Genomic DNA, 23591 nt, shown 5'->3' with positions numbered 1-23591 from the left:
CTAACCCTACCCTGGGCATCCTCTCTTCACCACCAACTCTCTCCTGATGCCTGTCGGGACTTGACCTGCTATGGTGTCCTCTCAGGCTCCCAATCTATTATTAGTTCCAATCCGCTCAATCCACCAGTGCCAAAGGAAAGCTTTAGAGAACTTTCGAAGGCTGGTTAACTGTTTCACAGCAGCCGCGGGCCCAAGCAATTGTGTGAGCCGTTAGACACAGCCACACGCCTCCCAGAGCGCCAGGGCTGGCGCGAGCTGGGGACCCCTCACTCCAGCCTGGCCCCTTGGCCTCACGGCAGAACTCAGGACGGCGAGCAGCCATCCCAGCCTGAGTCCCTAAGGCCGAGGTTGTGCTGGATTTTTTTTTTTTTAAGCTGTTTGTGCACTTCAAGAGCCTCGCCCCTTTCACTTGGGGCTTGAACACAATTGCACTGGCCTAATTAACTCATTTTCTTTTCGGTCCAAAGTGGAAGCCGCGGCACAGGGATGCAAATCAAATACAAACCCGCTTTGGGCGCCGATACTCTGGACAATTAAAACAAAGAGCTCGGCGGCGGCGCCGGCGGTGCCAGCCGGGCACAAAACGCTCGGGAAGCATCCAGAACGTGCCGCGAACCAGCTGGCAGGGTGGGGCACAACCCGGGCTGAAACTGTGCAGGCAGGGAGGCGGCCCCGCCCCTGCAGGTGGACAGGTGGAGGTTGGCAGGGGTCAAAATCCATCTTAAAGACTGGAAGCTGGGCCGCTGCGAGGCGCGACTCCAGGGGGCACACTCGCCCTGCGCCGGGAGGGAATGGCGCCCTCGCCAAAAAAGCCACCAAACAAAAAACCCACTGCACGGGCGGGAACTGGGCTGCGCGACCCGCCGGAGGAGTGGGTGGGAGAGACGGGATGTGCAGGAGAGAGATAGAATGAGAAAAGGAAGGGGAGAGAGGAAGCGGATCGGGAGAGAAGGGAGAAAGTGGGGGGAAAAGGGGGGCGGTTAGGACGAGAGAGAAAAGAGTGAGAGAATTGGGGAGAGGGAAAAATGGGAAAAGGAGGGAGGGGAGAGGGATCGCGGAGAGAAAGAGTGAGGGAGGCGGGCGGGGAGGGGGGGTGGTTGGGGAGGAAAGGAAAGAAAGGCAAAGCGGAGCGGGCTGGGAACTGGGGGCAGCGGTCAGGGGGCGGGGCTGGGGTCGGTCCCCACCTGCGTGGGCGCGGGCTGCCCCCTGGGGTGGATGCCCGGGGGCCGCAGGGAGCGGCCGGGAGGCGGGCTGGGCCGGGAGCGGAGGGGAGGGAGGGAACGTGGACTGAGAGGCGGGGAGGAGCCGGCGCTCGGCTGGGGCTGCGGGGGCGGCGACGGCGGGAGCGGCAGTGGAGGCGGCGGCGGGTCCGGCGGCAGGTGGCCCCGCGCGCGGCGGCCGCCCGGCCGGGGGCGGGCGGGAAGGTGGCGCCTCGGGCGGGGGCCGGTCCCTGCACCAGGTGACCTGTTCCGGCCCGGATCCGGGCGGCCTCGCCATGCAGCGGCGCGGCGCGGGGCTCGGGTGGCTACGGCAGCGGCAGCAGCAACCCCCGCCGCCCGCGGTCGGCCCCCGGGCCGCAGCTATGGCACCCCCGAGCGGCGGCGTCCCCCCGGGCCTCGGCGGGCGCCCTGCCTGCGCGCTGCTCCTGCTCTGCTACCTGGTGAGCGCCGGACCCTGCCCGGGTCCTCCCCTCCGCGCGGGGCCCGGGGGACTCGGGTGGGGGCGACCAGGGACCTCCGGCTCGCGGGCGGGTACGGCGCGGCTAGTTTTGTCTCTTCCTCGCCGCCGCACCTCGGGCGCTCCTGGCACCTGGGATGGGTACCCGGGGCTTGGAGAGGGGTGCGTGGACCGGACTTGCGGCGCTGCACTCTCGCCGGGATCTGTTCCTCTTCCTCTGAGACCCGCTCTAGACCCGAGTCAGGTTCCTCTGGAGCCCCGGTCCTGTTCCCCACTTCACCTGGGAGCCTCGCTCCCCGCGTTTCCTCCCTCCCTGCAGCGCACGGCTCTCCTGCCCCCTCCCCGCCAGTCCTGGGCTTCCCTGACAGTCTTCTCGCGGCTCCTTTCCTTCCCGTACCCAACTTCGCCTCTTGCTTTCCGCCAAAGCCACCCGCCTCGACCCTCCTTTTAGTTTCCACCCGGCCTTCATGGCCCGGACCGTTTTGTGCGGACGCACCGGGCGAGGAGCCTAGTATTTCCAGCGCTCTTCAACTCCTCCATGGTCACTCCAGCCAAGTTGCGGATGCCGGAAAGAAATCTAGTTCTTTGTAACACGCTTACCGCCAGAGTGGAGACTTCAGCTGCTTCTTGAGCATTATTTCAGAGAACACACTCGGCTCATGCATGTTCCGTTTACAGTTTGCACACTTCTTGGCTTCTGCTTTAGCCATCAACTAAATGGCAGTAGCCTATTATTTAAAACCAACTCATTTTAAATACCAGAGTAATTTAGACCCTCAGAACAGGGTGGGGAAATATTCCTCAATTCCTTCGGTAGCTTTCTTTCTTCTGCTTTGAATTCTCCTAAACTATAGTAAATTTGCAGGAGGGAACACCCTTTCTGTCCAGCCAGCCTACCTTATGTTCCAGGATCCTGCAGAAATCTTGGGTTATCTTGCCATATATTACTGTAAATAAATGAAATGGAAAATGCTGAATCATGAAACTGATGTAATAGGAAATTCACAGAATACTAAAAAGAAAAAAAAATGAGCAGTGTCATTGTCCAGAATTATTTTCATTTATGTGGCATTGTCATTATACGAAGACTTTTCTTTTTGGAGGATAAAACTGCTTAAGAACTGGCAGGAATTAGAATTTGATTCCAGAGAAACTTGCCATCCAGCCCAAGTTTCTTTTGATACTCTTTACTTCTTGGATGTTTCACTCCGTGAAGCAAGAGGATGTAAAAATGCACGTTGTAATTCTGCTTTAGTATCTACCTGTTGAGCAGCCCATGTTTTCCCTCATATTATAAAATAAGCCAGTACCAGGTTTTGTGGTTGGCTTTAGTTCATGTTTTTATAAGAAGTTGTCAGTTGACATGAATGATTTTTTTTCACCCAGGAGATATTATTATTTAATATTTATGCCACAGGGTTATAGCACACAGGCTCATAAATAAAACTGCCGTAACAAATGACAGGGTTTCAGTGTAAACAGATGATTCCCGTCCACAATGCACTGGTTACCCACAGAGGCAGAAATGATGTAGTAAAGCACTGTGTGAAACATTAATGCACAGGCGATCAGGAAAGTTCCACGTGGAAATCCCGAGACCTGGCAAGGAGAGACTGCTTCTTGACAGTTACAAGAAATTTAAAAAAAAAAAAAAAACAAGAAGAATAAATGCCTAAGTGGTCCACAGGAACAGAGGCAGATGATGGAGCAAGTGTAAAAGTTCTCTATGGACCAAGGGGGATTTGAGAGAACCGATCACAGAGAGGACAAAAATGATGTTATGGGCAGACTATGGTGAGTTAGTGAAGTGGTAAGGTAGGGCTCCAAAAAGAAAGATTATAGAAAACACTGTAAGGTGGAAAATAACTAGAGCATGGACGAATGTCTTGGCAGACAAGGAATGAATTTTGGAATTATCTTGGAAAGGGAAATGTCAGTGTTTCCTGACTGTGTGTGCGTCCTTCAGATGAGCTTCGGATATGCTACCGTATGAGAAAAATGATTTGGATAAACAAGAAAGCCGTTTTGCAACTGAATGAGAAAGTTTTGCAAAACCCAGAGAAGCAAACGTGTGACTTGGAAGGTGGGCTTAACCTTTTGTTCTGAAGGTCTAGCCATTGGCTAGAGATTTTGCTCTAGAGGTTTGTGCTACCAGAGAAACTGCTGAAAGGTAACCTCTCTTGACATTGGAGAAATTCAATTGCAAATTGGGGAAAATGTAAAACAGCAGCATGAAAAACATGGAACAACTGAGAAAGTGCATAATTGTGTGCATCTTGTATATCTAGAGAAAGTGATTGGTCAGGACAGAGAGGTGGACAGGTGGAGTGTAGAGAGCAGAAAAGCTAAGCAGAACCTCAGAAATATGGAGACACTGGAGGAAGAAAGCTATCCTGTAATTTGGAAACCTAAATAATAATAGTAATACTACCACTACTAGTAGTTTGCATTGTGATAGGTTATTTATGTACATTATCCAATATTAATCTTAACAATAACCTTGTGAGGTAGGAGCTAGTATGATCCCTATTTAGATGAGTTAACTGAGGCTCAGAGAGATAATGTTAGTTGCCCTGGGACACACAGGTAGTCCAAGGTGGAAACCCAAGTCTATCTCCTTCCAGCGCCCCAGTTCTAGCCATTGGCTTCTAGCTTATTGCCTTCTGGATTTTGCTGCTTGTAACCCATTCCCCTCATTCATAGATGTTTGGCCCATTAGTAAAGTTCTCAAAATTAGCAGCTACTGTGAAATGGGCCAGGATGTGAGGTCATGTCTAAAGTAGCTTAAAATATACAAAGCAGGAAGCCCAGCCACAGAGTAGAAGCAGAATGCTAAAGAGAAAAAAAAAAAAAAAAGGTAAAGTCAGGAGATATTTGCCATCGCAGTGGGGAGGTAAAGGATGGAGTCCTTGTACAGTCCAGAGGCAGCTGGCCGAGTTCAGCACTTGAGTCTGTATGAACATGTGTCCATGAGTAGAGCCAAGTGTGCCTTGGAATGTATTCCAAAGACAAACTGTCGGTGATCTGGGGACTGATTCCTCTTTTGTGTCATCCTTACCTACATGCTTGTTTACAAGGGCTGAAGGTTCAGAGTGGCTTTCTAAACAAATGCCTTTAAGCTCCTGCCCTCATGGGGGACATGCTTCCTGGAGCCAGGGTCCTGAGGTGATGGGCACATTCCTCTTCCACTAGCTGGGACAGAATAACCTTCAGGAGCAGCCCAAGAACAGCACTGTGACTGTAGCTAGGATACTGCCAAAGCATGAATAATTGTGACGAGGCCTGAAAGATAAGTCACGGAACGATGCCAGGCAGATTTCTGAAAAGATGATCCCTGGTTCCAGCAGCTGCCAAAAAAATTCTGAGGTCGCCAAAGGTCAAGATGCAGAGAGCCTCCTCAGAGAGGCTGAGGCCCTTGAAAACAAAAGGGAATGGAAACCGCTTCCACTGGGGTCACGGGTGCTGCCTGGTGTGGTCCGTGGAATTCTTGCTCAGCCTCACAGACCCCCTTGCCAGTCTCGGTCATCGTTAACTCTTACCTTCCTCCAGACGTGACCAGAATGACCTGAGGCTGCCCAGCCTCATCTGTGGCAATGGCACTTGTAGAAGGCAGTTCTGTCTGATCCGAACTCTAGTCTCGAATGTATAATTGTTTTCTTAAATGGGAAAACAGATCTCACAGCGGCTGGTATTGGTGTCATCTGTAGAGCTGAAATATTCCGAGTGGACATTTGCACTTGTGAGACAACCAGAGGACAAAGAAACAAAAGTGCATTAGCGTCACAGATGTATGTGGGGCTCATTAGCAGACAGTGACTGTGACAGAGTCTGGTACGGAATTCTGACCGTCAGTTATCCCTTTAGAAGTATTCATTAATTCCTTGCTTTGTGTAACACAGGACCTAGGAAGTTCAAAACAAGGTATAGAGGCCCTCAATTATCCAGTTTGTGCAAGTAATTATGCATGTCTGAAATGCACAGACCATCCTCAAACTTCACATCAGCCAATAGCTTCTGCATGCCTCCCAACCACAGCCCCTAAAAGCTCCCAAATGGTGGTGTTTGCCTCCTGCTTTCTCTTCCTTCTGGTTGCCTGTTGGCAACAGTGTAGGAGCCACTAGTTGGCTGAAAGAAGCAGCTGGAGGGAAGGTAGAAGAGAAGGTGTAAAAAACCCGGGCAGTTTATGGAGAAGATGAATAGAGTGGAGTAGACCATAAATAGCCTGAAGCAGATTCAGTTACCCTGTTTATTGCCCATCCCATTCCCTGGGGAAAAGGACTGAGGGGCAGGAGGGCAAGCAGGATGTGAGGAACTGCTGAGGAGGTTCTGCTTTGGCGGCTTAGTATTGGTTTCCTAGCTTCACCCGAAGAAGGGCTGACCCGGACTGGGGAGTCAGCTCAGTGCAGCGTGTGTGTTTGTGAGTAAGATAATGTCTCCTCTCCCCAGACGTAATGCATGCATGGTGATCTGATGGCATTTTAACCTCTCACCCCCCCCACTTTTAAGATGAGAGTGAGCCAAGTCTTGAGACCATCCCACCTGTAACCAGAAGGTGGTGACAGGCATAGACGTAAGTGAGTGCATTTAGGCATCGTTTTGGGTGTTTCTGTGAGGCATGAGCACACCATAACAGGCTTTGGAGTCAGCAGCTATGGATTTGAATTTTGGTTCTGCTTTTTAGTAGCTGGTTGCTATTGGGCGAGTTATTTACCCTATCTGAATCCATTCTGTTTCCTCTTCTCTTAACTGGAATGCTGTGTCCCTCATGGAGCTGCTGTGAGGTTAAAGGGGAGAACTTCTGTGCAACTTAGTGTGAGAGGATGAGGTTAGAAGTGAATGAGAAGACTTAACTGCATTTGTCCCAGTGCCCAGCACATAGTAGGTACTCAGTGAAATGAAACTGAACCAACCTTGTTTACCCTCCTGTAATGTGTGTTAGAAAGAAATAGCATATCAAACAATATTGAATGGGAGAGAGGAGTATTGGGTCAGCAAGGAGTATTGACCATTATTGTGATGGCGTTTCTCTAGCCAGCTCTCAGTTTGGGGAAGGCACTTGGGTCAGCCGGGAAACGTTTCCCCAGGCTTGTCTTAACCTTGAAGTCCGTGTTGACGTCATTGTTCGTTCTGCCTAATGGCATGCTTTGTTGACATAAACAGAATTTTTGCTTATTTCTAGTTGGCAGCAGTCATAAACAAGGGCCTTCTAAGTCAATGCAGTTGCCCTTTTGACCTATGGAAAGTTTGATCCAGCCAGTTTGAGAGAGGGTGCCCAAGAGCCAAGGTTTTCCTAGGAGCCCGTGGGGTAGAATAAACAGAGATGAGAAAAACAGTCAAGTGTTGTTTACAATCAGATACATTCATGTGCATGTGTAAGTGTAAATGAATTTTCCTCAGCGAGGTGTAAGGTGCCGAGAGTTAAGATTTTCTAATCTCTCTGCCCCTTCCTTAGCTAATAAGTGGATCGTATAGAGAGAAGAACCAAGTTTTCTCAGCTCTTTGGAACAAGCGAAGGTTATTTGAATAGTTTCCTCTTATTGATTTTTAAAGGAATGAGATGCACTCATCCTAAAAAGAGTTTAGGTGGCTTTGATAGATTTTTTTTTGTTCATCCAAAAGATATATCAGTTCATCTGTTTCTTGATTCTCAGGCTGAATGAAATGCAGTTAGATTTCCAATTTGGGGTCTATTATTAGGAACATACATAAATGACCCATTTCTTTCTTTTTTAAAAATTACAAAGCACACATAATTAGACAAAGACAAAGGAATCTGTTTTGTGACTCTGTGGACTGTTGTCAAATTTGACTTTGATTAGGGCTTCCTTCTGGTATAAACAGATGTTTCAGGACTTCAGCCCAGCTCCATTGTGTGCGGGTGGAGCATGGATGTGGCTGCCTAAATGATCATTTGAGGGGCACAGCAATGTCATTTACACCCCAACTATGTTGCTTATGAGCTGCAGGGCATTTGGCCTTGTTTTTAAGGCATGATCTCCCCCAAGCTGGCATAGAAATACAGATATATGACGTTACTGCAGTATTTTTTTCATTATCCCATTAACATGGATGAACTTGCCAGATGAGAAGGAGTTCAACAGAGGCTAGAGGGACAGGAAATCTAAAAATTTTTAATTTGTATTTTTGGTATGTAGAAATGGAAAAGTTCTAGACTGTAGGGCAGTTGTCTGAAAGATATGGGAGAAGTCCACCTCAAAGGAACATGATGAGTGCTGGAGTACCACCTTCTCTGACCTCACTCACAGTCCCCCAGGTCAGCTCTAACACCCAGGGGCCGGGTGAGATGCCAGAGGTTAAGGGCTCTTTGGAACGAGATTAATGAAGCTGGGTGGAAAACATGGAAGGAAGTGCCAATCCACCTCCATGACCGAAGAACTTGTGGATGTCAGGAAAGGGTGGTGGGAACTCAAGATTGGATCTAGTCCTTTGAATTATATGCAGGTGCCCCTGGGACTGTGGGGCAGTTGATCTGAGTTGGACCATTGAGGCTTCTGGCAAAAATGCCCATGTCTGGTACTTTATTTCAGCAAGAAACACTTAGCCAAACTCTGTACGTCCCGAGCTCTGTCTTAGAAGCCGGAGACATAACAATGAATAAGACATGGACTCTGACTTTATAATATCTAAAGAAAGGAACATTTGGGGTAATTTTTAGCTTATGTTAATGCAACCTGGCATGTGAAAATACCTATGAAGGTTGGACACGTGTCATGCCTGTAGCTGAAACTCTTCAAGTTAATTGCCTTATTCTCCTGGCAGAAAATAGCTCATAACCACACACATGACTTGAGCCAGGAAATCAGCTTCAGCTTAATCAATATTTAGAGTGTGATGTGTCACTAATCGGTGTTGGTTTTGTACATAACAGAGGTAGCCACGGCTCACGGTGTAGCAGCTGCACACTGGGTCTGCTCCAACTCACAAGATGCCAGCTGCCTACATCACATAGGTGCCCACAAGACTGAAGATTGTAACACTTTCTTGGGGGATTTAAACCATGGTCTTCAAACCACTTACGGTGACTCTGAGGTCCTCTTTGGGGCCAGCACATCCCATCGTATTAAGAATATTGCCCTATCCCTGACGTTGCTCTTCTCTTATTCCCCAGATGACACTCATACTTCTCAAATCATCTGTGTCAGTCCATGAAATTCTATCTTTTCTCAGCCTAGCTCCAACTTCTTGTCTTAGATTTTTAGCAAAAGAAACATTAGCAAGATGTCAACATGCCCACAAGAGACCCTTGGCAAAATAACAAATCAGACCTCATCAATCACACATATAGGAAATGATGCCTGATTGGGTTATTCATCTCATCTCTCCTATGTGATTATTCCTTTACAAAGTGTATCTCTGTGTTCTTTAAAACTCTGACACTTTAAGTGGTCTTTGTTGATTATTGTATGATCTTGTCATCTTTCCAAATGGCTGTAACTCAAAATGATGACATGAGAACACATTTTCATAAAAATGACAAAATAATATCTAATGATACAAAAACTCTATCTAGAGTAAAGGCTTGACAATCTACAATAGTGATCTGCAAGCTATGGCCCCTGGGCCCATCTGGCCTGCTGCCTTTTTCTGTAAACAAGATTGCAGTGGGCGGCAGCCATGCTCACTGGCGTGTGTGTTGTCAATGGCTGCTTTCTTGATACCGCACTAGGTGAACGTTGAGTGGCAGAGAAACCCTAAATAATTACCATGTGGTCCTTTTCTACAGGAAATGTCTCTGACTTCAAATCTAGAGTAGTACTACTGGGTAGAAATATCACGTGAGCCACAAATCCGAGCCATATGATCACATTTTAGTAATGCATTTTATTTGACTCACTTATTACAACATGAAATCAGTATAAAAATTATTAATGTGATGTTTTTCATCCTTTTCTGTCTTCAGTCTTTGAAATCCATTGTATCTTTTACACTTATAGCACATCTCAGTTTGAGTGCTTAGTATGACTTGTGGCTACTATACCAGATAGCACACATCCAGAACCTGTCAACCTGGAATATACTTTTACTTCACTTGAGACTCTGAAGCCAGTGAGAATAAAATGATCTTCAAATGAGTATATGGAGGTTTCCTTAAAAACAGAATTTCAAGGGAAGGTCTTTGAGAGAATACCCCATACCTTCTTCATTCTCTTCTGTCACCACCCATCGCCACAATGAGGAGCCTGGGGTGTAGAAAGTTGTGTGTTACCAAGGAAAAGTGAAACTATATTTAACCCAATACTGCACTTACTAACACAGAAAAGTGGGCTGGGGGATTTTTAGCAATAAGATATAAACTAATGAACATTATTATTAACTGCACTTTCCAAACGAAATGTAAGGAAATCAGACAGCTCTGTTTAAAAGAGGTTTTTACTGGAGTTCCTAGAATCAGCAATATAAGTGCGATTTAAAGAATCTACCATATGACCCAGCAATCCCACTACTGGGCATGTACCCTGAGAATACTGTAATCGAAAGAGATGCATGTGCCCCAGTGTTTGTTGCAGCACTTTTTACAATAACTAGGGCATGGAAGTAGCCTAAATGTCCATCAACAGATAAATGGATATGGAAATTGTGGTACATACGTACAATGGAATGTTACTCAGCTTTAAAAAAGAATGCGTTTGAGTCAGTCCTAATGAGGTGAGTGAACCTAGAGCCTATTGTACAGCGTGATGTAAGTCAGAAAGGGAAAGACAAATATTGTATATTAATGCATGTGTATGGAGTCTATAAAGATAGTACTGATGAACCCATTTGCCAGGCAGCAGTGGAGATGCAGGCATAGAGAGCAGACTTGTGGACACAGTGTAGGAGGGAGAGGATGCGATGAATTGAGAGTAGCATGGAGACATACTCATTACCATATGTAAAATAGACAGCCAATGGGAATTTGCTGTGTGACACAGGGAGGTCAACCTAGTGCTCTGTGACAACCTAGAGGAGTGGGATTGGGTGGGAGATGGGAGGGAGGTTCACGAGGGAGGGGCTATATGTATACCTGGTGCTGACTCATATTGATGTATGGTAGAAACCAGCCCAATATTGTAAAGCAATACCTTCCAATAAAATTTTATTTAAGTGATTAAAAAAAAATTGAAGTGGAGAACAGGGCTTGGGTTAAGTGTTAAAGTATATGTAAAAAGAATGAGGAAGAAGTTTTAAGTCGTTCTCCGAGAAGACTTGTTAAATTATATTTAACAAACCATAGCATATCCTGGACTCTTCTCCCTATTGTATCATTAAATAAGGAAATGTCTCCTTCCAGGGAGCTGAGGAAGGAAGCCCCAGGGATTGGGGGAGTGGGCATTTGGACTGGGGAGTGTTATTCACCCATGCTCACCCCTCTGGTCCAGCTTCCATTAGCACCGGCCACCTCTGGCTTCAGCTAAACTCTGCTGTGGGCTTAACAGCTTGATTCAGATCTTAACGGGGGCCACAGCTTGGCACCTCTGGCCAAGTGAATAAACCCTCACTTGTTTAAATGCTGGCCATATCTCCCTTCATACAAAAGCAGAATTCAGCCTGGAGTTCTCAGGGAGCAGTGAAATGGCAAATCTCTGGTCTCGTGATGTGTGCTGTCCAGTGGAGAGCCTCGGGGTGGGTGTGAAGAGAAGGAGCCGCTGAGTGTCTAGGCTGACTCGGCTAAGCCTCCAGTTGTGGGATGTTGGAGAACGTCCCCTCCGGCTTGCCGTTTCCTTGTCTTGAAAAATGGGGTGAGCTGATTTATCACCAAGGATTCATCTGTTCTAATATTCTCTACTTATAAGATGATTTTAATTTTTACTCCCCCTCTTGTAATTTGGAGGCCTACATGATAACATAAAACAGTTAAACTTCTCCTTGCGGGGGCGGGCAGTTTGGACTGTACCCACTTCTTGAGGTGTTTCTTCCTACAGGTTTCCCATGACTAATCAAAAGTTGTGGCTGGCTCTTCTAACATTCCTCTGCCTTTTGAAGAAGCTGCATTTTCCACTTTCATCTTTTAGAATGGTTGTTTTTCTCCCCCACCCCTAAACCCCGACTTTTAGGGGATAAATATTCATGTGGCACAAAATTCGAAAGATGAGTAAAGACCAAGCGTGCAGGTCTCACTCTTCCCCTCTCTTCTGGTCACCTGGTCCTTCTCCACGTGAGCAGCCGGTGCCATGTGTGCTGAAACAGAAGTGTATATATTTTTCCCTTTTTTAAAAAGCTGCACTTCTGAATTTGCTTAAAAACAAACAAACAACTGGAGATCATCCCATTATCTGCAGGAAATCTTCCTGATTTGAATAGCTGTTTAGTACTCCAGGAGCAGATGTACTATCATTTACAAAACCAACTTTCTCTTGGTGGACATTTAGGTTTTCCATCTTTTGCAGTTACAAATAGTGCTATAGCGGAAAGTCATACATAGATCAATTTGCACAAATTTGACTATGTATATTTGTAGAAGCAAATCCTAGAAGAATTTGGGGGTCAGAGGGCAGGGGCATTTACACCTGTGATAGTGCCTGATTTCCATCCATGGAGGTGACAGCAATACGTAAGGCCAGGCGTCCCCACTTCAACCAGTGCAATGTACTATTGGGCTTTTTCATCTCTGTGAACCTAGGTTCAAACTGGCATTTCAGTGTAGTATTTCTTTAATTTAAAAAAAATATTTTAAAAAATTATTTATTTTTTAATTGAGGGATAATTGTTTTACAGAATTTTGTTGATTTCTGTCAAATATCAACATGAATTAAGCATAGGTATACGTATGTTCCTCCTGAACCACCCTCCCATGTCCCTCCCCATCCCATCCCTCTAGGTTGTTACAGAGCCCCTGTTTGGGTTCCCTGAGTCATATAGCAAATTCCCATTGGCTCTCTATTTTACGTATGGTAATGTTAGTTTCCATGTTACTCTCTCCATACATCTCACCCTCTCCTCATGCCCCTGTGTCCATAAGTCTGTTCTCTATGTCTGTTTCTCCATTGCCAGTGTTTTATTTTCCCTTTTTCTTGCTATAAGTGAGAATTTTGGGTAATATCATTTGCTCATTTTTCTTGATTGCTAGCCTTGTGTCTACACGACTGTCAGTGCTCTAAAATAGAAACACTACCCCCTTTTTTATTTGCACGCATTTGCGTATGAATATTCACTTAGTCACAGATTCACAGAGATCAAAAAGCCCAGTAGTACATTGTACTGGTCGAACTGGGGATGCCTGCCCTTACGTATTGCTGTGGGCTTGATCTCCATGGACAGAAATCAGGCACTATCAGAAGCGTAAATGCCCCTACGCTCTGACCCCCAAATTCTTCTAGGGTTTGCTTCTACAAATATACATACTCAAACCTTTATTGATTCTTTACTGTCAGTAGACTACAAGTCCATCTTCCTCGGGCTGAACTGTGGTGTTCTCCAGAGCTGGGGTTCTGCTTTTCTTTTCGTCCTCCTATTCCCATGTCCTTTTGTGTGTTTACCCTGTTCTGTTCTCTGGCCAAATCCAGCTGCTTGCTGGACCGTCAGACAGCCATGTTTCCCTGCCTTCATGCCTCTACTTAAGCTGTTCACAACACTCGTAGTGTTCTCCCTCTGCCTTCCTACCTAAAGAACTCTTCAAAGCCCTGTTGAAATGCCATTTCCTCCACAAAATCTGTCCCAGAGCCCCCAGTCAAAATGACTCGCGTTTGCTGTATTCCCTTAGGATTTTGCTTTCAGTTTGACTGGCGTACTGCCCATGTTCTGTCCCACGTCCCTACTATTTGCAAATGTGATTCCCTGATCCCAGACTCGGTGCTGTCCACCTTTGCCCCTCCTACAGAACTGAAGAAAGGGCTCCCTATTTCTTCCTTCTCTGGAGAAGACTACAGTGACCCTTTCCTTTAAAATTGTGCTGAGAATATTCATAACAAAACATTTACTGTTTTAGCCATTTAAAAATTTACAGTTCAGTGCCAGTAAGTATATCCACACTGTTGTGTGGCCATCACCACCATCCATCTCCAGAACTCTTCTCAGCTTGCAGAACTGAGAGTCTGTGCCCATTAAAGCACACTTCCCCATTTCCCCTCCCTGTTGACGCTCGTAAACAACAATCTACTTTCTATCTGTGTGAATCTCACTTCTCTTGGTAACTCATGTAAGCGGAATCAAGCAGTATTCATTCTTTGGTGACTGGCTTATTTCACTTAGCATAATGTCCTCATCGTTTATCTATATTGTCGTGTGTGTCTTAATTCCCGTCCTTTTTAAGGCTGAATAATGTTCCATTATATGTCTGTACCACATTTTGTTTATCTGTCTATCCATCAGTGAACATTTGGATTGTTTCTACCTTTTGAAAATGTTAGTTGCTCAGTCGAGTTCAACTCTTTGTGATCCCATGGACCATAGCCCGCCAGGCTCCTCTGTCCGTGGGATTTCCCTTCCAAGAATACTGGAGTGAGTTGCCATTTCCTTCTCCAGGGGATCTTCCCAACCCAAGGACCAAACCTGAGTCTCCTGCATTGCAGGCAGATTCTTTACTGTCTGAGCCCCCAGGGAAGCTCAGAATACCTACCTTTTTGGTGTTATGAATGATGCTGCTGTGAAGCTGCTTGTAAGTCTATGAACATATCTTTTCCAGTCCCTGCTTTCAACTCAGGTATAGACACAGAAGTGGCATTGTTCAATTATGTGGTAATTCTGTACTTAATTCTTTTAGGGACTGTAGTACTGTTTTCCACAGTGGCTGTACCATTTTGCATTCCTGCCAGTAATGCACAAGCGTTCTGATTTCTCTACATGCTCTCCAAAATTTGGTCCTTTCTTTCTTTTTTTTTTTTTTAAATGGTAACCATTCCAATGGGAGTAAAGGGGTCCACAGTAACCTTTTTGCTATTGTGTTTTGGACTGGGAGCTGACTGTGGCTCAGATCATGAACTCGTTATTGCAAAATTCAGACTTAAATTGAAGAAAGTAGGAAAAACCATTCAGGTATCAAATCGTGAGCGATTATACAGAGGAAGTGACAAATAGATTCAAGGGATTAGATCTGATAGAGTGCCTGAAGAACTATGGACGAAGGTTTGTGACATTATACAGGAGGCAGGGATCAAGACCATTCCCAAGAAAAAGAAATGCAAAAAGGCAAAATGGTTGTCTGAGGAGGCCTTACAAATAGCTGAGAAAAGAAGGGACACTAAAGGCAAAGGAGAAAAGGAAAGATATACCCATGTGAATGCAGAGTTCCAAAGAACTAGTAAGGAGAGATAAGAAATCGTCAGTGATTAACACCAAGAAATAGAGGAAAACAATAGAATGGGAAAGACTAGAGATCTCTTCAAGAAAATTAGAGACACCAAGGGAACATACATGCAAAGATGGGCACAATAAAGGACAGAAATGATATAGACCTAACAGAAGCAGAAGATATTAAGAGCAATAACACACAAAAGAACTATACAAAAAAGATACCTTCATGACCCAGATAACCATGACGGTGTGATCACTCACCTAGAGCCAGACATCCTGGAATGCAAAGTCAAGTGGGCCTTAGGAAGCATCACTACAAACAAAGCTAGTGGAGGTGGTGGAATCCCAGTGGAGCTATTTCAAATCCTAAAAGATGATTCTGTGAAAGTGCTACACTCAATATGCCATCACATTTGGAAAACTCAGCACTGGCCACAGGACTGGAAAAGGTCAGTTTTCATTCCAGTCCCAAAGAAAGGCAATGCCAAAGAATGCTCAAACTACTGCATAATTACACTCATCTCACATGCTGACAAAGTAATGCTCAAAATTCTCCAAGCCAGGCTTCAGCAATATGTGAACCGTGAACTTCCAGATGTTCAGGCTGGATTCAGGAAAACCAGGGGAACCAGAGATGAAATTGCCAACATCTGTCAGATCATTGAAAAAGCAAGAGAGTTCCAGAGAACATCTGTTTCTGCTTTATTGACTATGCCAAAGCCTTTGACTGTGTGGATCACAATAAACTGTGGAAAATTCTTCAAGAGAGGGGAATACCAGACCACTTTACTTGCTTCCTGAGAAATCTGTATCCAGGTCAAGAAGCAACAGTTACAACCAGACATGAAACAACAGACTGGTTCCAAACAGGGAAAGGAGTATGTCAAGGCTGTATATTGTCACCCTGCTTATTTAACTTCTACACAGAGTACATCACGCGAAATGCTGGGCTGGATGAAGCACCGGCTGGAATCAAGATTGCCGGAAGAAATATCAATAACCTCAGATATACAGATGACACCACCCTTATGGGAGAAAGCAAAGAAGAACTAAAGAGCCTCTTGATGAAAGTGAAAGAGGAGAGTGAAAAAGTTGGCCTAAAACTCAACATTCAGAAAACTAAGATCATGGCATGTGGTCCCATCACTTCATGGCAAATGGATGGGGAAACAGTGAGAGACTTTATATTCTTGGGCTCCAAAATTACTGCAGATGGTGATTGCAGCCATGAAATTAAAAGATGCTTGCTTCTTGGAAGGAAAGCTATGGCTAACCTAGACAGCATTTTAAGAAGCAGAGACATTACTTTGCCAACAAAGGTCCATCTAGTCAAAGCTATGGTTTATCCAGTAGTCATGTATGGATGTGAGAGTTGTACTATAAAGAAAGCTGAGCACTGAATAATTGATGCTTTTGAACTGTGGTGTTGGAGAAGACTCTTGAGAGTCCCTTGGACTGCAAGGAGATCCAACCAGTCTATCCTAAAGGAAATCAGTGCTGGATATTCCCTGGACTGACACTGAAGATGAAGCTCCAATACTTTGGCTGCCTGATTCAAAGAACTGACTCATTGGAAAAGACCCTGATACTGGGAAAGACTGAAGGCAGAAGGAGAAGGGGAATGCAGAGGATGAGATGTTGAATGGCGTCACTGACTTGATGGACATGAGTTTGAGCAAGCTGTAGGAGCTGGTGATGGACAAGGAAGCCTGGTGTCCTGCAGTTCATGGAATCACAAAGAGTTGGACATGACTGAGTGACTGAACTAAACCGAGCTGACTGTGTTTTGGATGTCTAAATCACAAAGTCTCATTTAGAGAAGAGCTCTTAGCATCCATCCGTCTGTGCCTCCTAGTCAAAAAGCATTGCCTTGATTTCATGACAAAACTTTCCAGACTTTTTTCTGGAAGGAACGTCTACACTGAGAGGGCCTCATCATTGAAACAAATAGATAAACCCACAGCTAAAAATCTTTCTTGGCACATCCGGCGCCATCCACGGTGAAAAAAAAATCAGACAACACAGTCTGTGGTCCGAGCCTGCCTATGTGTGATTTGGAGCAACAGAAACTTCCTGCTGGCTCATTTGTAATGTAGGCTTGTCCTGGCTCAGAACTTAACGGAGAAAAAGGGGCCAGGCTGGCATCCCTGATATGTGTTCTCTCGGGCGCCACTTTGAACTCTTCTCCCATCGTCTCATTTGGCTGCTTTTGACTACCATTTGAAGTCAGGACAATAGTTTGAAAATGTCTGCAGCTGGACTGCCTCTTTTCCACTCTAAGGCATGTTCACTGCTACTGTTCAGGATTTGCCCTGAACTAGCTCTTCCATTTGGAAACCAACTCTGGAATGATTGCCATGTAGCTTTGAAAGTCCCATTTTGATCAGCAGATGCTACTCAGTCTGGGGAGAGAATTTAATGTGGCCTAATCTTCACTTGTGTGTATGTTGGTTTTTCTCCAATTGTTTGGTAGTGCTTTCGACATCCTTTATCTTCCACTTTCATTGCATGATGTAAATGGATATTTTTTTTTCTTCCAGGAATATAATGATTCATGTATCTGTTAATATGGGCAGTGGGAAGAATTGGGAGATTGGGACTGACATATGTACGCTGCTGATACTATGCGTAAAGTAGATAACTAGTGAGAACATAGTGTCTAGAACAGGGAACTCTACCCAGCCCTCTGTAGTGACTCAAATGGGAAGTGAATGCAAAAAAGAGGGGAGATATATATATGTATAGCCAACTGGCTTTGCTGTACAGTAGAAATGAACACAGCATTGTAAAGCAAATGTGCATGAATGCCAAGTCGATTCAGTCAAGTCCAACTCTTCGCAACCTTATAGACTATAGTGCGTTAGTCTCCTCTATCCATGGGATTCTCCAGGCAAGAATATTGGAGTGGGTTGCCATGCCCTCCTCCAGGGGATCTTCCCAACCCAGGGATGGGACCTGTGTCTCTTATGTCTCTTTCATTGACATGCAGGTTCTTTACCAGTGGCGCCACCCCAGAAGCCCTGTAAAGCAATTAAAATGAAAATTAACAAGAATATGATCATTTTTAAACTTACTTCTTTTCTTTTCTTCTCAGAATTTTGTACCATCTTTAGGGAGGCAGACTTCCCTGACAACGTCGGTGATACCCAGAGCGGAGCAAAGTGTGGCTTACAAAGACTTTATTTATTTCACCATCTTCGAAGGGAATGTTCGCAATGTGTCTGAAGTCTCGGTAGAGTATTTATGCTCTCAGCCTTGTGTTGTCAATTTGGAAGCAGTTGTTTCATCTGAGTTCAGAAGTAGCATTCCCGTGTACAAAAAAAGGTGGAAGAATGAGAAACATCTTCACACCAGCAGAACACAAATTGTACATGTGAAATTCCCGAGCATCATGGTTTACAGAGATGATTATTTCATCAGACACTCCATTTCAGTATCTGTGGTGATACTACGCGCCTGGATTACTCACCAATATAGCAGTGGGGACTTGAATGTTAAATGGGAGGAAAATTTGCTACACGCTGTAGCAAAGAATTACACACTGTTGAAGACTGTCCCGCCTTTTGAACGCCCTTTCAAAGATCATCAAGTGTGCCTTGAGTGGAACATGGATTATATTTGGAACCTTCGAGCAAATAAGATTCCCCAGTGTCCTCTCGAGAATGGTAGGTCATTTGCCTTGCTAGGAACCTAATGCTCATTTCTTCAGACAGCCTGGATGGGAGGAGGAGGAGTGTATGAGAAAATTCTTATCTTAGCAATCGGGGACACAAGGCAAACTGAGTCTATAATTTTGGACTTTGGGGAGAAAAGGGATAAAATGAAAAGGTGTGAGCAGAGAAAGAGTAGGAGAGAACAGGATTGAAGATGGAGGTGAGAGAGGGACAGAGGGTCATGGAAGGGTGCTTTGAGAGGCTTGAATCTGCTTTACGTTGAAGAGGAACATTAGTGCCACTGAAATAAGGATCTGGAAAATCTTCCTCCTCAGGTCCCTCAAAAAGCCCTCAAGTGTTGGTTTTGGTGCAGCATTAGCTTGTCAGCCAAGTACCTGAGTTCAACTCCTGGCTCTGCCACTTTCTGCCAGTGTAACTTTGGAACTTTAAGAACCTCAGTTTTCTTATCTGTAAAATGGGATAATAAATAATAATTCCCTCAGGGCAGTGTGGTGAGAATTAAATGAGATGTGCTTGACATATAATCAACACTCAGTAAAAAGTAGTAGGCATAATGATGATAGAATGCAAACTCTGTATTTTAACCCAAATGTCACAGGGTCACAGCCACTGAGGGATCAATAGAGGAGGCTCCTATGCCTTTTTTCAGCCGTCTTTAAGCACTGGGGTTGGAGGTCACTGGCTATGTGCATTTGGAAGAAGAGGGCTATAATTCTCTCCATTGTTGGAGGGGGCACCTTGCTATGTGGATATAGAGTGCCTGCCACCTCTCTGCCCATCCTGCAACTGGGGGCCTATCCAGGCATGCTCCCAGGCACTCACCTCGAGCCTGGTCATGTTTGCTAAAGTGGGACCCTAGGATCACCTGTATCAGAATCACCCAGGGCTCTTGTTGCAAATGCAGATTCCCATTTCCTGCTTAGACAGGATCTGTGGGGTGTCCGGCCCTGGGATTCACATTTTAAATACATTTGCATGTCTCTGATGCGCCTTAAAGCTTGAGAATCCCTGGAGCAAGGATAGAGCTGATGGGACTTTGAGTTGAAGTGGCTGGACCCCCAGGCAGACTTGGAGGGTGGAGGAAATACAATGGCAGTGAATATTTCCTGGGGTCACTCCCAAACAACCCGGCATATAATGAAAACAGAATGGACCAGAATAACCATGTGGTATATAGTTGGTCAGAGGCCGCTTGCTGTAGAACCAACACATTTGGCATTTAAAAATACTCTTTATTTTGAAATAAATAAACATTTGCAGGAAGTTGCAAAAATGGGATCGAGTCCTTGTTTATTTCCCCCAGCTTCCCCTAACTGACATCGTCCATAACTAGAGTACAATATCAAAACCAGGAAATTGATGCTGATCTAATACTCCTAACTAGACTGCAGACCTTCTTCAGAGTGCACCTGTTTTTGCAAGCACTTTTGTGTGTGCATAGTTCTAGACAATTTCATCCCACATTTTATTTTATAGTCCTCTTCTGTGTCTGGCTTATGTCTGAGCAGTGCTTTAAACGTAGAGAAATCTGGAAGAAGAATCCCCTTTCTGTCTTTCTGTGTGTGTGTGTGTGTGTGTGTGTGTGTGTGAGTGTGCACACTGGGGGTAGGGCGGGATGGGCAGTTAAGCCTCCGAAATAGTCAAGCTGCCTGCGTTTTGATGATCAGTGTACATCCCTCTTCCAGGCAGGGCCCCATGCTAGCATCTGTCTGGAATGCCTTCCGCGGGGATACCTAATTTGTTAAGGAGAAGGCAACACGGGGCACCAGCAGCCACAGTTTTGCTTTGCCTCCGATTGATTTTGTCAGGGCTTAATGATTCCATTTCATGTTTGGCAAATCACATATTTCTCATTGAAGAATGACTGAATCGCAAACTGGAAGTTTTCAAATGAAGTCATTTATGAACTGGCTGAGTTCTTAGGGTGCCCGAACATACCCTTAAAATGCGAAACAGCTTTTCTTTCTTTTGTTGTTCCTTCTCAGTAGTCACTGGGTTCAGAAACAGCACAGTGGGTTTTGTTTCTCCCCACCTCCTTCAGACCATTACTTTTGGGGCGAGAACCAGTCTAATAAAGGCATAATGCAGAAGAAAACCTTTTCTAAGAGTCAAAATCACTGACAATGGGAGGGGGGCTCCATCCACCTGCAAAACCAGCTATTTGCCAGGCTGAGATTTGTTCACCAGGAAAGGGGAGCATTTCCCCTCCCTGTCTTAAAAAGGAAATCAAAAGAGAGTCTGCCGCAAGCCCCGTGGAAAGTGTCCACGACCTTTGTTCTTGATATTGGCGGCGCAATGGAAGGGGGCCAGGCCTCTGGCTGGTTCCCAGCGGGGGCGTCTTTATTCTGCTCTTGAAGAACAAGAGTCAAGTCCGAACAACAAGGTGGCATTAGTGCGCCGCGGGGGCGCTTTCATGCCTGGCCCCACCGCAGTCTGCCACCAGCCCTGGTGTGGAGTTGGGGGGACGTTTTCTGTGTCAAGTGCCTGTTGTCCTGCAAGAGCTCTGCGTCTGAACTAAGTACCCCCTGTGACTCGCTTGCATTTTCTTTCCTCTTTCTGAAGAGAGAGCCCAGTCTCGGTGCATATATGTTCCATCTGTGTGGTTGGAGCGCCCCCACCTAAAGTCTTCAGTTAGGCTTCTGGGGCCAGAGCTGTGCACCCTGACGCTCTTTACAGCTCATCTCCTGTGCTGGGATTGTGCCAGCCTGGCCGGTGGGCTGGTTTTGGGTGGAGGTGCAGCTGGCTTCCGTCCCGCCCTGCTGGGTCAACCTACCCCGGATCAGAAGCTGGCGGCCTTTCAGGACACGTTTGTGCCAAGGCTCGGCCACGTGCCCTGCCAGTGCACCTGTTCTTGCCTTTGGCCAATAGATCCACCCTGCCTGGGCCCCGCTGATTGTCTGTTCCCTCCGGGGGAGGACACCGGGCATTATCCGCTGCCTTGTCACACGTGTGCCTGACTCACACATGAGCTCACCCAGAGAAAGAAATCAACCGCTCGGGCTGGTGCCTCCAGGGGTGCACCTGGACCGCGCGTTCTGTTGTGAGAGGTCAGCTGGCCCTGCGGCCTCCATTTCAGCCCCGACCGCGTATTCAATCTCTGTTCACCGCTTGTCTGCTGTCATCCTGGTCTAAGCCACCATTGTCCCTGTCTGGATTCTGGCCGCAGTCTGCAAATGGCCTCCCCGCTGGCCCTTGTCCCCCTACGCAATGGCCCCTGCAGCCAGCTCCTCCCTGATGGAGTAGGGAAGGATCACCCACGTCCCTGGGCATGGCCTATGGAATCTGTCCCTGTCCCCATACCGGCCTCATCTCCTGCCACGCTCCCCCTTGCCCACCTGTTCCAGCCATGCAGGCCAGCTTGCTTCTCCCTTGATGTACCAAGTTCATTCCCACTTTGAGACATTTGCATCACTGTCCCCTCCCCCTAACATGCTCCTCCCCTAGATCACTGTGTGACTTGCTCTCTTACCTCCTTGCACCCTCTGCATGAATGTCATCTTACTGGGGACAGCATCCTGGACCACCTTATCTAAGATGGCAGCCCTACCCAGTTGCTCCCGCCACACCAGTATCCACCTTTTATTTCCTTCATAACCTTAGCTCCCCCAGGCCTTGTAATTGAAAATACTGAATGGTTTATTTGCTTGTGGAGTGTCTCTGTACTAGCACACAGGCTCCATAAGGCCTGGTGTGTCTGGTTCTGGTGCCCAGGGTGGCACCCTGTACACAGCAGGCACATGACAACTGCTTGTTGATTGAGGGATGAAGGCTCTTAGCCAAGAGGCAGGGACCCTTTCTCTCTTAGCTTATGTGTGACCGTCTCACTGTGACAGCCTTTTTACATGGTAGGGAGCGTGTAGGGTGGGGTCAGCCATGTGCCTTCCATAGTGCCTATACACACTGAGGCTTCCCGGGTGGAGACCGTTTTGCTGTGCTGGTTACGGCTGCAGTGATTCTCCTTTGCAACTACACATGAGCACACCTTCACCCCGCACCTGCCCTCTAGCTCGAGTCTGTGATCACTCATCTGTATGCCTTGGCTAATGCATCTCTTTTTACTGGAAGCTGCCACCCCGCCGCCCTCTCAACACTCTCCCAGCCCCATGGCCATTTTTCATGTTTTCCTAGCAAAATCATAGTCATATTTCAGTAGTCCGCTCAAATTTTCTGCTTCTTCCCCACAAAGGTTTCTTCTTTTCTTTTCTTCCCTTTTTTGATTCTCAAATCGGAAATGAACTCTCTGCCCTCCAGCTTCCTCTAGTTCTCTCTTGGTACTCACCACCCCTTATGATGTGTATCATGTTCAATTCCATAAAGACTGATTGAACACCTATCCTGCGCCAATTTCTTTACTAAGTCTGGAGATTCAAAGACGCAGACATGGTCGTTCTCTTTAACGTGGTTATCCACAAGTAAACACAGCTCCCAATAGTAACAGTCACTTTCCCATACTGAGCACTCACTGTGTGCCAGGAACTGTGCTAAGTGCTTGTGCAAGTATCTAATTTAATACCAGTGCACTACTGTCATTATTTATAGAGGAGGAAACTGACTCAGAGAACGAGAGTAATTGGTCTAAGGTCACACAGCTAATGATCGAACTAGGACTTGAACTCAAGTAGTTAGGTTCCCAAACACCACACTTAACCACTAAGCTATATTGCCAGGAGATGTCTTGAAGTTATTTATTTATTTAAGTCACTTATTCATAGAAAAAAGTTACTGAGCAATCTGTGTCTTAGGTACTTTGCAAGGTTCTTCACAGAGGAAGTGACATTTGAACAGAAATTTTAAGAAAGAGTAGAGTTTCCATAGTCAGAAAAAGAATAAAGGAAAGAACCCATCTGCCAGTGCCGGAGACACGAGAGACACAGGTTCGATCCCTGAGTCGAGAAGATCCCTTGAGGAGGGCATGGCCACCCACTCCAGTATTCTTGCCTGGAGAATCCCATGGACAGAGGAGTCTGGTGGGCTGCAGTCTATGGGGTCACAAAGAGTCGGACATGAATG

The 23591-nt window shown here is 46.1% G+C and overlaps 1 protein-coding gene across 1 annotated transcript in view; it reads left to right on the top strand.

Annotated features, from left to right (window-relative positions):
• The first annotated feature begins 1495 nt into the window (after positions 1–1495).
• SEL1L3 (SEL1L family member 3) overlaps positions 1496–23591 on the top strand; it is a 108678-nt gene continuing 86582 nt past the window's right edge. The window contains exons 1-2 of the mRNA XM_068975552.1: positions 1496–1660; positions 18002–18572. Of these exons, the coding sequence (XP_068831653.1) occupies positions 1496–1660; positions 18002–18572 (736 nt within the window). The remainder of the gene's footprint in view (positions 1661–18001; positions 18573–23591) is intronic.

Source organism: Capricornis sumatraensis, chromosome 7 (assembly GCF_032405125.1).
Source record: "Capricornis sumatraensis isolate serow.1 chromosome 7, serow.2, whole genome shotgun sequence".
Classification (NCBI taxonomy): Eukaryota; Metazoa; Chordata; class Mammalia; order Artiodactyla; family Bovidae; genus Capricornis; species Capricornis sumatraensis.
The sequence above is the reverse complement of the archived record's forward strand: the minus strand, read 5'-3'. Positions and strand labels throughout refer to the sequence as shown.